Here is a 15,650-nt window from a genome sequence, read left to right on the forward strand (position 1 = left end):
GATTAGAATGCAGTATTGCAGAGTGACTCTGCCCATTGCCAGGAGTTCGATCCTGAGAGGCTCAAAGTCGACTCAGCCTTCCATCCTTCCGAGGTGGGTAAAATGAGGACCCTGATTGTTGGGGGCAAGAGGCTGGCTCTATAATCCACTTAGAGAGGGCTGTAAAGCACTGTGAAGCGGTATATAAATCTGCTGTCTGCTATTGCTTGTAAAGGAAGGAAGGAAGGAAGGAAGGAAGGAAGGAAGGACGGAGGGAGGAAGGAAGGAAGGAAGGAAGGAAGGAAGGAAGGCAGGCATGCTGGCACAGTGATTAGAATGCAGTATTGCAGAGTGACTCTGCCCATTGCCAGCAGTTCGATCCTGACCGGCTCAAGGTGGACTCAGCCTTCCACCCTTCCGAGGTGGGTCAAACGAGGACCCAGATTGTTGGGGGCAAGAGGCTGGCTCTGTAAACCGCTTAGAGAGGGCTGTAAAAGCACTGTGAAGCGGTATATAAGTCTAAGTGCTATTGCTATTTTTGTGACTCCGAACGGCCACTAAAGAACCGCCTGTGAAGTCGAGGCCCACCTGTAGGGCGGTAGGAGGATGGGGGAGGCTGCTTGATGAGCTTAGAACAACGGCCCCCAACCTTTTGGGACCACCAGGGACCGCTTCCATGGACAGAGGATTTTCCCTGGACCGGAGGGGAACCTGGCTTTGAGTGCTGCCTGTATCCCACGGGAATTCGTTTGTTCCTGCGGCCCAGTTTCTGGTCTGCAGTGGCCCAGTGGCCGGTCCACAGATATCAGGCTGGGGGACCCCAGTGCTAGAGCATTACTGACCTTGTAGTAGGTTAGGCAACAAGGGCAAGAATTCCTGATACAAGAGATCATGGCTGCCTCCCCCGATGGATCGGAAAAGGGCCCTCAGCAGCAGGAAATAGTTGTAAGGTTCTTTGGCCGTTTGTGCAAGTTCCATGGAGCTGTTGACTATTTTATGGAGATGCGGCTGAAAGACAGAAAGGAGCAAGTCAAAAATGAAACCCGTTTTCCAGTTATCTGTCTGGAGGAAGCACAGAGTGGCTAGAATGGTTGGGACGCTGGATCGCAGGTTTAGCGTCTTCCGCAAGGACAGTTAAGTAAGTAAGTCGCTGGGCCCATTTATTTCGAACGGTTTTACCGTTTTAAAATATTTTTATGGTTTTAATCGTAGATTTTTTTTTTTTAATGGCAAACTATAGTTGTTGATTGAGATGAGTGTCAGGGGTGGGATTCAGACGGTTCAGGAGAACTGGATGCTAATTTTAATCTGGTTTGCCGAACCGGTCGTTTGTAAGGAGTGGCTGGCCGCGCCCCATCCCTCCCAGGACTCTTCATGCAACCCGTTTTGGATGAGAGGTAAGTGCAGGGCCCGCGCAGAGGCCCTCTAGAGCCCGGAAACGGACCCGCCGGAAGCCAACTAGGCCACGCCCACCCAGCAACCAGGCAGAGGACCCCTTGCTAAAAATTTTCCATCCTGCCCCGATGAGCGGTTATAAGATTGAATGAATGAATCAATATTTTTTTTTAAAAAATGGGGGAGTTGAAAGAAAGGGCCATTTGACTCACCCCAGTAACAAACTCCGAAATCACCAGGAAAGTTTCTTTTATTATTATTACTATTATTATTAACCTCTAAAAAGGCCTGGCCTTGCTCCACTTTTGGTAAGAAATACTTTCATCCCACAAATTAAATTGTTTATTCAGGGCCACGCATCGGTTCTTCTGAGAACCGAATAATTTAACCGGCGTGCAGCAAAGCCAGCCGTACATCACGCCAATGAAATTGGATTTGCCTTCTGTATAATCCAAATGACCCTGACTCAGGAGCCCGACTTAGGAAACACAAAAGATAGAATTGAATTCTGAGAAAGGAATACACTTTGCACATCTTAAGATTTATTTGCCAGGCAAGAAGCAGTTTGGGGTTAAGCAATTAACCCACCAGTAAACAAGAGTTCTTGGCAGTTGAAAGACCTTATGATTCTCTACGAATGTATCTTGTATTTTTATGTACATGGAGACTATCTGCACCAAAGACAAATTCCGTGTGTGTCCAATCACACTTGGCCCATAAAGAATTCTATTCTATTCTATTGTCTATTATTTTCTTTCTATTTTCTATTCTATTTTCTATTCCATTTTCTATTCTATTCTATTTTCTATTCTATTTTCTATTCTATTTTCTTTTCTATTCTCTTCTATTTTCTATTCTATTCTATTTTCTTTTCTTTTCTATTTTCTTTTCTATTGTATTTTCTTTTATTCTATTCTATTCTCTATTGTTTTCTTTCTATTTTCTATATTCTATTTTCTGTTCTATTTTCTATTCTACTTTCTATTCTATTCTCTATTCTATTCTATTCTCTATTCTATTCTATTCTCTATTCTATTCTATTCTCTATTCTATGCTATTCTCTATTATTTTCTATTTTATTTTCTATTCTATTTTTATTCTATTTTCTTTTTTATTCTATTTTATTTTTTATTCTATTCTCTATTATTTTCTTTCTACTCTATTTTCTATTCCATTTTCTATTCTATTCTATTTTCTATTCTATTCTATTTTCTTTTCTTTTCTATTTTCTTTTCTATTGTATTTTCTTTTATTCTATTCTATTCTCTATTGTTTTCTTTCTATTTTCTATATTCTATTTTCTGTTCTATTTTCTATTCTACTTTCTATTCTATTTTCTATTCTATTCTATTCTCTATACTTTCTATTCTCTATTCTATTCTCTATTCTATTCTCTATTCTATTCTATTCTCTATTCTATTCTCTATTCTATTCTCTATTCTATGCTATTCTCTATTATTTTCTATTTTATTTTCTATTCTATTTTTATTCTATTTTCTTTTTTATTCTATTTTATTTTTTATTCTATTCTCTATTATTTTCTTTCTACTCTATTTTCTATTCTATTTTCTATTCCATTTTCTATTCTATTCTATTTTCTATTCTATTCTATTTTCTATTCTCTTCAATTTTCTTTTCTTTTCTATTTTCTTTTCTATTCTATTCTATTCTTTATTGTTTTCTTTCTATTTTCTATTCTATTCTATTTTCTGTTCCACTTTCTATTCTATTTTCTATTCTATTCTCTATTCTGTTCTGTTCTCTATTCTATTCTCTATTCTATTCTATTCTATTGTGTTCATTCTCCATGTCTCCAGCAATTTACCTTCAACATCTGCTCGTTTTCCGCAGCAAAGAGCGAAACCGAACCAAAGACCAACTTGAAGAGTTTGAGATACAGGTTGGACAGCTCCACATTGGAACCCATTTCAGGCAGTCGGTCAAGCAGATACTCCACCAGGATGGTGGCAAATAAAGCCGAGGTCGTAGGATTGGCCAAGAAAGAATTTGCAACGATCTGTCAAAAGAGAAAAAAGCGATTGTTTTTTTTTCCCCCTCCAAAACTGCAACGTTAATGCTAAAATATTAAAAATGTTAATTGAGAGCCAGTTTGATCCAGTAGGTAAGGCAATAGGCCAGAAATCAAGTACTGGTAAGTTCTAGTCCCACCTTAGGCATGAAAGCTGGCTGGGTGACTTTGGGCCAATCACCAGGAGACTGTGAGTTTTAGCCCCGCCTTAAGCATAAAAGCCAGCTGATTAACTTTGGGCCAATCACCAGGAGACTGGGAGTTCTAGTCCCGCCTTAAGCATAAAAGCCAGCTGGTTAACTTTGGGCCAATCACCCGGAGACTGAGAGTTCTAGTCCTGCCTTAGGCATAAAAGACGGCTGAGTGACTTTGGGCCAATCACCAGGAGAGAGTGAGTTCTAGTCCTGCCTCAGGCATCTAAGCCAGCTGGGTGACTTTAAGGCCAGTCACCAGGTGTCTGAGAGTTCTAGTCCCACCTTAGCCATGAAAGCTGGCTGAGTGACTAGACCAGCCCAAATCACTTCACAGTTATTGGGATGGGGGGAATTTCTTTTAGATCAGCTGGGTGTGGAGCTTTTCAGAGAGATCTCCCCACTTCAATTATTTTCATCTTCAATCGTGACGGTCACAAGTGCACAGCAGTGGTGGGATTCAAAAAAATTTACTACGTGCTGTGGGCGTGGCTTGGTGGGCGTGGCAGGGGAAGGATACTGTAAAATCCCCATTCCCTCCCAATCAGCTGGGACTCAGGAGGCAGAGAATAGATGGGGGCGAGGCCAGCCAGAGGTGGTATTTGCTGGTTCGCCGAACTACTCAAAATTTCCACTACCGGTTCTCCAGAACTGGTCAGAACCTGCTGAAGATCACGTCTGGTGCAACTACGTGCTCCGAATAAAATCCCTCGACTATTAGAAATCGGTGCTGGAGAAGAACGGTTGATCTTTGATGCCTCGTTTCATGGGTCGGTCACCGACAAGGAGGCAAAATATATTACCTGAAGCGCGTAGTTCTTGGAGATCCTTTCCACCATGTAAGGGACGGACGTCTGGAAGATCTCCTTGAAAGTCAGGGGGTTCATCATGGTGAATACCCCAGCAAAGTGTTCCAGGACCTCTTTCTCCTCCTTCATTCTGACCGTCTGGCAGTTGGCGACCCGAATGTACGTCTGCCCGTTCCCGGCAATTTGGACCTGGGTGCAAAGGATGCATTTTCACAGAATTAAAATAAGGAGTCCTTGATGACTTTAATGAGAAAACGCTGAGCTTTTTTATTTCTTGATTCAGCACATGGAACCTACAGAGGTCATCACCAATATATAAACATAGGTTTAGATAAAGTATCAACCAATAGATAGCGAGATGGATGGATAGAGATGGATGGACAGTTGGATGGATGGAGAGATGGATGGAGATGGATGATGGAGAGATGGATGGATGGAGAGAGATGGGTGGATGGATGGATGGATGGATAGATGGATGGATGAAGAGAGAAATGGATGGAGATGGATGGAGTGATGGATGGGTGGGTGAATGGGTGGATGGAGATGGATGGGTGGGTGGGTGGATAGTGAGATGGGTGGGTGGATGTGTGAGTGGGTGGGTGGGTGGATGGATGGATGGATGGATGGATTGGTGGGTGGATTGCTGGATGGATGGAGAGATAGATGGATAGATGGGTGAGTGGGTGGGTGGGTAGATAGTGAGATGAGTGGGTGGATGGGTGAGTGGGTGGGTAGGTGGATGGATGGATGGATGGGTAGATGGATTGATGGAGACATGGATGGATGGAGAGAGAGATGGATGGAGAGATGAATGGATGGGTGGGTGGGTGGGTGGGTGGGTGGGTGGGTGGGTGGATGGATGGATGGATGGATGGATGGATGGATGGATGGATGGATGGATGGATGGATGGATAGATAGATAGATAGATAGATAGATAGATAGATAGATAGATAGATAGATAGATAGATAGATAGATAGATAGATAGATAGATATAACAAACTTAACAAACATGGCAAAAAGGTTTGTACAATGTTGCAAGACTCACTTAATGACTGCACTGCATAGTGACCAAAAGTTCCAAATCCCGATTGCGGTCATAATTCAAGAACCACCTATAATCATCTTCCAAACTGGAGTTATAAACCGCATCCATACTGATACATACCTGATAAATGTCCAAAGCCTGCATGGCATATTTGACCAATTTTATATAGATCTGGGTCTCTTTAGGCTGAAGCTGCTTATTGGGAATGAACTGGGCTTCTAAATGAAAACAGAGGAAAGAGAAGAAATCCCTGAAATCAGATTTTTATTTTAGCCGTAAAAGATCACTAAAGTTTGCATAACAATAAAACAGGGCTGCCTCATTTGTTCTATTTATCCAGCATAATTAATTTATTCCAACATCTTAATGCAATAAAACGTTGCCACCTCCAATTGGGCAGGCAACAAATATCTTGGAAGAGACATTCTGCTTTCTCCTGCAGAAGAGGAAGGCACAACTCTTTTAGGGAAATGCTTTGATGCAGTTTTGCTTCCTGATGTAGGGGGAATGCAAAAAGAGAAGAGGAGAGGAGAGGAGAAGGAAGAGAAGGAGAAGGAGAAAAAGGAGGAGGAGGAGGAGAGGAAGAAGAGAAGAAGAAAGAAGGAGGAGGAGGAGGAAGGAGGAGGAGGAGGAGGAGGAGAAGAAGAAAGAAGGAGGAAGAGGAAGGAGGAGGAGGAGGAGGAGAGCTAGAAGGGACCTTGGAGGTCTTCTAGTCCAGCTTCCTGCTCAAGCAGGAGAACCTATACTATTTCAGATAAGTGACTGTCTAATTTCTTCTTTAAAATCTCCAGTGATGAAGCACCCACAATTTCTGAAGGCAAGCTCTTCCATTGGTTAATTGTCCTCACTGTTAGGAAGTTGCTCCTTATGTTAGCAGTTTTCCAATATTTGAAGGGCTGCCACAAAGAAGAGGGGGATCAACCTCTTCTCCAAAGCCCCAGAAGGCAGGACAAGAAGCAATGGATGGAAACTAATCAAGGAGAGAAACAACCTAGAACTAAGGAGAAATTTCCTGACAGTGAGAACAATTAATCGGTGGAACAACTTGCCTCCAGAAGTTGTGAATGCCCCAACACTGGAAGTTTTTAAGAGACTGGACAACCATTTGTCTGGAATATTACAGATTTTCCTGCCTGAGCAGTGGGTTGGACTAGAAGACCTCCAAGGTCCCTTCCATCTCTGTCTTCTGTTATTCTGTGGTGGGGGAAACCAGGAGGAAGGAAGGTGTGTTGTATATGTTTGCCGTCTTTGTAAAAACAACAAAAGTGAGATACAAATAAACAAGCACTTTTTTTAAAAGCAAAAAAGAAAGAGCCAAGTTTCAGTTCACACGTTTAACTGAAACGTCCGGGATTGAGTTGCAACCTGAGTAATTTTATTTTATTTTTAAATTAAACATCAGTCAGTTTTACCTCCGGGGGCTTTACAAGACGTGATGCCCCATGTAATGGTCTTGACCCCACAGACTAAAGTCTTCACCAAGCTCCGGCAGTCGGTGACTTGAAAAGTCTGCTTGTCCTCCTTCTCCTTCTCCCCTTGCTTCTCAAAGACCGGTCCTGAAGCTGGGGCTACCGGGGTGGTGGGCGCAGGGGAGGGCACCGTGACCGGAAGTGCGTTTCCTCCTGCCGGTGCGCCCGTTAAAGCGGCTTCTCCTGCCCCCAGCTCTGACTGGGGTTTGCACTTTTTAAAGATAATGGAAAGCTGATAGCGGGCAATGGTGTGGAATTTCAAGACGAATACCTAAGGAATGAGGAGGAGGAGAGGAAGGGAGATCAGGAATAACACTGGCATTAAAGTACCGCAGGGGGTGGAGGAAGGAAGCAGCTGGAATTCCTTTTGCTTTGAAGTCTTTTAAATGCCCCCTTCATTGTCAGGCGCCAAAGAAGACATATGTTGTGGCCGGCCAGTGGCCAGCAGAGTTGGACAGTGAGGAGGTTGTGGGGAAACACAGGCCAGTCCTGGAGGCTGGGGAAGGCTCGGATGAAGGCTCTGCGTCTGAGGCAGAAATGCGTCCGAGGCCATCTGCTAGTGATCAGGTGCCTATGGGGCTAGACCGCAGTGAGGCAGAGGAACAGCTGGAGCCTGTTCCCAGTGTACGCATGCGCAGAGCTGCCAGAAGAACAGCTAAGAATTCACGGCTGACTTGGGAGTAAAGTCACAGGTGGAAGGTGATTGGAACATCCCATCGGAAATAAAAGAGGAGCGAAGGGGGAGTGGGCTTTTGCAGGAAACAACTCGTTCGCTCGTTTCAGGAGTGTGAAGAGCTATCCGTAAATCTCAGAGACTCTGAGCCAAGTCTTTCCTTGCACACCACCACATTTGGGAAATATTTACATGGCAGCTTTCCCAGATAGATAAGGTCTGTGGTCATAAATACTCCTTTGAAAGACTGTTTGCCAGGCTTTTGCTGAATGTGAACGAGAGGAATTCACATTCGTTTAATAAAAGGGGGTTTGCCGGGACCAAGACTCTGCCTCGTGCTTTTTGGGGAAGCCTAGCTCAGAACATGTTACGATTCCTTCAAGCCGATTGGTTTATTGTTTCTCACCTATAGACAGAAATCTTGCCGAACTAAAGCATACTACCGTCTCCATAAAGCTGGATTGCCCAACCGTGGCAACTTTTAAGATCTGCGGACTTCATCTCCCAGCCGGCCATGTTGAAGTTGAAGTCAACAAAAAGTTGCCAAGATTGGACATAACGAGTACCACAAAGTACATACTCCGGGAACTGTTAGAAAGGGTCTGTCTTCAGCCTCTTTCCCTCTTTCTCTTTCGTCTCAGGCTAGCATTCCCACCACCGCGGTCCCCTCATTCCCGCATACAAGCCTTCTTACCTCCAACATCCTCATGAGGATATCTCTGCCGTTTCCGTTCTCCTGCTCGCTCTTGGACCGAATGCAATCCACCAGGTTCAGCAGAAGTTTGCACGACATGGTCTGGATGCTGCTGGGCAGAGACTCGTCATCGATATTCTTGGCGAAGAGCTGGACGGCCAGGGAGAGGTCGTTGAGGGGTAGGTGCTGCCGGACGTGGTGGACCAGATCGGCCAGGGTGCTGTACGCAAGGGGCCTAAAAGGGGGGGAGGAGGGATTGTAAAGCACATGGGTGTATATGACATAAATATTATGAACACCGCGTAACATTCATGGGCGTTACATAACGTTGGGTTTCGCGAACATTCGGCTTTAACGGACACGGGTTCCTCCCAATTGGCCCATAAAATGAAAAGACTTACTTATACGGTAAGTAAAATTAAATATTACTTAAATTACTTACTTAAATATTAATTCAGGGGGGGCCCTATGTCGTGAAGCAACATTTTGTGCTTTCCTGGGAACAAACCCCATTCAACAGGGTTGAATATTACAGAGAGTCCACGGTGTACGGCTACAGTGGAGCCCCAAATTTCTGTCGTTAAGCGAGGCGTTGGTTCAACTTTACCCCATTTTATGACCTTTCTGGCCACCGCTGTTAAGTGAAATCACTGCAGTGGGTAACTGAGTAACGTGGTTGTTAAGTGAACCTGGCTCCTCCATTGACTTTGCTTGTTGTTTCCCTGTGTCATATACATGTGGATATGTGCATAATTTTTATTTTTTTATCTATCTGTTTATTTATTCATATTTTTATCATGTTTATGTAGTGTATGGTGGTGGTGGTGGTAACCCTTTTGAGAGCCGTGATAAAATTTCATTTAAAGTGGCAATAAAGTTTTCTATTCTATTCTATTCTACTCTAATATTCTATGCTATTCTATTCTACATTATTTTCTATTCTACTCTATTATTCTATTTTATTCTATATTCTATTCTATTCTACTCTAATATTCTATGCTATTCTATTCTACATTATTATTTTCTATTCTACTCTATTATTCTATTTTATTCTATATTCTATTCTATTCTACTCTAATATTCTATGCTATTCTATTCTACATTATTATTTTCTATTCTACTCTATTATTCTATTTTATTCTATATTCTATTCGATTCTACATTATTATTTTCTATTCTACTCTATTATTTTATTCTATATTCTATTCTATTCTATCTATTCTGCTCCGCTCTATTATTCTATTCTATTCCATTCTATTCTATTTCTATTTTACACAAATTGTCAAGATTTCAAATAGCCCAAGGCAAAGTATTCCTCATAGTTAAGAGAGCCATGTTGGCACATCTGGGAAAACCCGAATCTGAAGCCTTCCCGGTTTTCCCCACCCAGTTGAAAGTTCAAGATCTTGCCCCCCCCACACACACACACACAAGTCCATCCCATGGTCCAATCTCCCAGGGATGAGACCCTGCGTGCATCACAATTTCCCTTCCCCTGCAGACGCCTGCAACTTTTAGAGAGGACCGCTATAAAGGCCTCCAGGTAGTAGCGCACCTTTACCCACCTGAGCGTTTCACGGGCCGTGTAGCCAGAGCCTATGAGTATGGATTCATCGAACAATTTGTCCATGCACGGGATAAACTCTGCAACAAAAATTTGCAACAGGATGAGGGTGTCGTAAGGAAAGCAACAGGGTTTAATTACGATGCTTCAATTAATTTAAGTGGCACAGGTAGTCCTAGACTTACAACGATTGAAGGCTGAATCAACCTTGAGCCTGGTGAGATTCGAACTGCCGACAGCCTGCAGTCAGCAGAAGTAGCCTGCAATACTGCCTCTTAACCACTGCGCCACCCCATCTCATGACCGTTGCTGCGTCCCAAGGTCATGTGATCCTCTTTTAGTGACGAGCAAAGTCAATGGGGGAAGCCAGATTTGCGTCGCCGCCGCAGTCCTCCCTTACCACCTGCAGCGATTCCCTTCGCAATTAGGGAGGTCGTAAAAAGAGGCCAAAGCTCAACTCCACCAGCGTCTCACTTCGCAGTAGAAGCGCTGGGCTCGAGTCAAGGTCGTAAGTCGAGGACTATATGCCAAAGTACTTACGGCTCCTCAGGTCGGTGGTGAGGATGTGCTTGGCTGCGATGAGCAGCTCCTTCCTCAGGTGGGCCGTTTCTGCTGGACAGTTGGACAGCAGCTGCAACATTCCCTTGACCATCTGCTGGGAATACTTTGCTACCAGCTCCTGGCGAGGTGAGAAAAAAGAAAAAAAGAAAATGCACCTCCGTGAGATGGGATGGGACCTCCGTTGTTTACATCCCCAATGAAGGGGAACTTAAAAGAGGACGGAAGAGGAAAGATTGGGTGGGATTGGCTCATCAGATGACCAGGCTCACCTGATAAATCCTTATAATGTAAGCCAGGAACGACAACGTTTTGATCTGGGCAGCAATGAAGTCGGCGTACAATTCCTTATTGTAGTTTTTATTCTGCCTGAATTATGGAAAAAGGCACATTTGATCATGAGCATAGAATAGGGTAGAAATAGAAACAATAGAAATACAAATAGAAATAGGAATAGAATAGGAATAGCAGGAATATAAATAATAGGAACAGAATAGAAAAGAATAGAAATAGAAAAGAAATAGAATAGGAATAGAATAGAAGGTTCCACCACAAAACCGCGGAGGACAAAATCGCGCTTGACGAAAGCGCGCATTTGACGTCATCACAGCGCGACAAAAACATCGCGCTGTGATCGAAAAATGTAAAAAAAAAAGCGAAAACCTTACCCTAACCCCCCCCAAACCTAACCCTAAACCTAACCCTTTACCTAACCCTAAATCTAACCCTAAACCTAACCGTTAACGTAACGCTAAACCTAACGCTAACCCTTAACCTAACGCTAAACGTAACGCTAATGCTCTAAACCTAACCCTAACCCTTAACCTAACCCTAACCCTAACCCTTACCTTTATGTGAATCGGCTTGCTTTAATTTTAATTTTATTTCAATTTTTAATTTTTTTCGTCGCGCTGTGATGACGTCACATGCGCGCTTTCGTCGAGCGCGATTTTGTCCTCCGCGCTTTTGACGGGTCACGGAATAGAATAGGAATATAGAAATAGAAACAGAAATAGAATAGAATAGGAATATAGAAATTGAAATAGAATAGAAATAGAATAGGAATATAGAAATAGAAATAGAACAGAAGGAAAATAGAAATAGAAAAGAAATAGAATAGAATAGAATAGGAATATAGAAATAGAATAGAAATAGAATAGGAATACAGAAATAGAATAGAATAGAAGGAAAATAGAAATAGAATAGAATAGGAATATAGAAATAGAACAGAAATAGAAAAGAGATAGAATGGAATATTATAGAATAGAATATTATCAGAATAGAATAGAATAGAATAGAATAGAAGGAATATAGAAATAGAATAGAAGGAATATAGAAATAGAAATAGAATAGAATAGGATTAGAAATAGAATAGAAATAGAATAGAAATAGAAATAAGATAGAAATAGGAATATAAAAATAGAATAGAAATAGAAATAAAATAGGAATATAGAAATAGAATAGGAATATAGAAATTGAAATAGAATAGAAATAGAATAGGAATATAGAAATAGAAATAGAACAGAAGGAAAATAGAAATAGAAAAGAAATAGAATAGAATAGGAATATAGAAATAGAATAGAAATAGAATAGGAATACAGAAATAGAACAGAAGGAAAATAGAAATAGAATAGAATAGGAATATAGAAATAGAACAGAAATAGAAAAGAGATAGAATGGAATATTATAGAATAGAATATTATCGGAATAGAATAGAATAGAATAGAAGGAATATAGAAATAGAATAGAAGGAATATAGAAATAGAAATAGAATAGAATAGGATTAGAAATAGAATAGAAATAGAATAGAAATAGAAATAAGATAGAAATAGGAATATAAAAATAGAATAGAAATAGAAATAAAATAGGAATATAGAAATAGAATAGGAATATAGAAATTGAAATAGAATAGAAATAGAATAGGAATATAGAAATAGAAATAGAACAGAAGGAAAATAGAAATAGAAAAGAAATAGAATAGAATAGGAATATAGAAATAGAATAGAAATAGAATAGGAATACAGAAATAGAACAGAAGGAAAATAGAAATAGAATAGAATAGGAATATAGAAATAGAACAGAAATAGAAAAGAGATAGAATGGAATATTATAGAATAGAATATTATCGGAATAGAATAGAATAGAATAGAAGGAATATAGAAATAGAATAGAAGGAATATAGAAATAGAAATAGAATAGAATAGGATTAGAAATAGAATAGAAATAGAATAGAAATAGAAATAAGATAGAAATAGGAATATAAAAATAGAATAGAAATAGAAATAAAATAGGAATATAGAAATAGAATAGGAATATAGAAATTGAAATAGAATAGAAATAGAATAGGAATATAGAAATAGAAATAGAACAGAAGGAAAATAGAAATAGAAAAGAAATAGAATAGAATAGGAATATAGAAATAGAATAGAAATAGAATAGGAATACAGAAATAGAACAGAAGGAAAATAGAAATAGAATAGAATAGGAATATAGAAATAGAACAGAAATAGAAAAGAGATAGAATGGAATATTATAGAATAGAATATTATCGGAATAGAATAGAATAGAATAGAAGGAATATAGAAATAGAATAGAAGGAATATAGAAATAGAAATAGAATAGAATAGGATTAGAAATAGAATAGAAATAGAATAGAAATAGAAATAAGATAGAAATAGGAATATAGAAATAGAAATAAAATAGGAATATAGAAATAGAATAGGAATACAGAAATAGAATCAGAAACAGAAGGAATATAGAAATAGAATAGAATAGATTTTCTATTTCTATTCTATCCCTAGAACCCGGTTTTCGCCCTTCCTGAGCCTCTCTCGCGTCCTGCAGTTACCTGCATCCAAAACAGCCGTGTGGGGACTCCTGGGAGGGGAGGGGCGGGGCCAGCCAGCTCTCCAAACTGCCCAGAATCTTAGCCAGAGGTTCTCACGAATCCCTGCAAACTGCCAGCAACCCACCCTTGCTTGACTTAGTTAAATAAGGCAATTGTGATTAAATTGCTGTCAGGTTGGGTCCTTGGCCTGTCCCTTTTTTGGATAGTTTCAAATGGAGACGGTGGCTTCCCAAAAAAAAAAAAATTTAAAATCTTGCCATTCATTCTCTGCCTTAAAAGACTAAAGATTTAGGAAAGCAGTTTCCAATTCAGGAGTTATCAATCTCTCTCTCACATGATGGCCGAAGACAATGGTCTTTTCTGAAATGGTACGCTGGAATGCTAAAACTTTGTTCCTTCCCCCCCCCCCCCCGGCCCCCGTATCAGCAACATACGTCTGTTTACGCAGTTCAGAGTTTGTTAAAAGTTTTTAGTCCCTTATGCCTACCTGGCTTGGTTGGACACCTGAATAATGATGGTATTCATGATCAAGGGCACAAATTCGGCTACCACGTTGTGAATATTCAGCTTATAGAGCTAAGGGAGAAAAACAAACAGGTGTGTTAAGGCAAGGATAACCAAATCACCTTTTATTTTCCCTTTTTTTTTTAGGAGAGTAGCAACAATGTTCAGATACGCACAAAATTACACCTACCGTATTTTTCGGAGTATAAGACGCAGCTTTTTCCCGCGAAAAAAAGAGGCTGAAAATCTAGTTGCGTCTTATACACTGAATACAGCATTTTTGGCCTCCCGAAACCCTGTCCCCTTAGCAAAAATGGCATTGCAGAGCCTTTAGGAGACTTCCGTAGTGCTCCTGGGGGCTGGGGAGGGCAAAAATGAGTGAAAAATGGGCCGTTTTTTGCTCATTTTTAACCCCACTCCCCAGCCGTCAGGAACACTCTATAAACCTCCTAAAGGCTATGCATTCCCTTTTTTGACAAAAAAGACGGGCCCATTTTCGGGAAAAATTGACTGGTTTTTGCTCAATTTGGGGGGGGGGGGCAGGCCCCAGTAGCACTCTATAAGCCTCCTAAAGGCTAGGTATACCCATTTTAAAAAAAATAAATGGGCCATTTTTGGGAGGTCTGCAGAGTGCAAAACCTTTTTTTTTTTAATTTGCCTCTTCAAAATCTTGGTACTGTATATACTCAAGTATAAGCCGGGTTTTTCAGCCCACTTTTTGGGCTGAAAAAAGCCGCCTCGGCTTATACTCGAGTCAGTGAAAGATTTGCCCGAAATGGAGGAGAAAAAGGGGCGGGGCCATGCCGCTGGATGACGCTCGTGAATGGCCCGGCGCCCCTGTGAGTTTCCCCTCCCTCTGTGTCAGTTTGCCGCGCAGCGCGCACCGCACCATCCCCCCCTCCTCACGTTCTAATGTAATGCAGGGCTGTCTTACGATTCCCCTTCCTCCCCCTCCTGCCGCTCTGCAACGATGTCCCACCTCCTCCTTGTTATGGCAAGCAGCCACATAGCGATGTCCCACCTCCTCTGGTACAGTGATCCAATGATAGGAATCACTGTGCCGTGTGTCATAGGAGGCGGGACATCGCTCCCGCGGCTGCACGGGACATCATCATCACAGCGGGACATCAGCATCATGAGGTGACTGAAGTATTTCATTGAATACACCACTAGTTTACTGTTTTTCTTTGAAATAAATATTCAAAAACATTATTGGTATCTATTTTTATTTTTGAAATTTACCGGTAGCTGCTGCATTTCCCACCCTAGGCTTATACTCGAGTCAATAACTTTCCAGTTTTTTGTGGTAAAATTAGGTGCCTCGGCTTATATTCGGGCCGGCCTATACTCGAGTATATACGGTACTCTGAAAAATACGGTACTTCTTATAGTCTCGCCTCCGATGAGGGAAAGAAGAAAAAAGCAGTGGGGAAGTATGGGAATTTAGACATGGGTGAACATCGTTTCATACAAACCTGATACATGAGGACCACGATTATGGGAAGTTCTGCTAAAACTTTCAAGGAAAGGGAGCCGCGAGGAATGACTGCGTGCTGGAAAAGGATTAAAAAAACGGAATGGTCAATAGAATTCAAAGGACTTCAGACATAGTTCATTTGTGATTATGTAGGGATTCTAGACTGATTCCTCTTTTAACTCCACCCTGGGTTCTCTTCTCATCTCTTCTCCTACACATTTCCTTCCTCTTAGCGCCAGTGTTCTGGCCCGCCAGCGTCCAGCAGAGCTGGTAGCAGAGTCAGACAGTGAGGAGGTTGGGGAGGAACATGGGCCAGTCCTGGGGGGGCTGAGGAAAGCTCAGAGGTGGGCTCTGCGTCATAGGGAGAGAGGGAACTAGACAGCAGTGAGGCAGAGGAACAGCTGGAGCCTGTT

The 15,650-nt window shown here is 41.4% G+C and overlaps 1 protein-coding gene across 1 annotated transcript in view; it reads right to left on the minus strand.

Annotated features, from left to right (window-relative positions):
- The window catches only part of TRRAP (transformation/transcription domain associated protein), a 141,252-nt gene that overhangs the window by 116,974 nt on the left and 8,628 nt on the right, over positions 1-15,650 (minus strand). Inside the window, 11 exon segments of the mRNA XM_087729239.1 lie at positions 822-987; positions 3,200-3,391; positions 4,398-4,592; positions 5,571-5,668; positions 6,863-7,190; positions 8,287-8,521; positions 9,852-9,930; positions 10,391-10,529; positions 10,681-10,777; positions 13,744-13,832; positions 15,236-15,313. Coding sequence (XP_087585365.1) covers positions 822-987; positions 3,200-3,391; positions 4,398-4,592; positions 5,571-5,668; positions 6,863-7,190; positions 8,287-8,521; positions 9,852-9,930; positions 10,391-10,529; positions 10,681-10,777; positions 13,744-13,832; positions 15,236-15,313 — 1,696 coding nt within the window.

Source organism: Thamnophis sirtalis, unplaced genomic scaffold (assembly GCF_051295495.1).
Source record: "Thamnophis sirtalis isolate CommonGarterSnake01/CBP01778 unplaced genomic scaffold, rThaSir2_p1.2 scaffold_14, whole genome shotgun sequence".
NCBI lineage: Eukaryota > Metazoa > Chordata > Lepidosauria > Squamata > Natricidae > Thamnophis > Thamnophis sirtalis.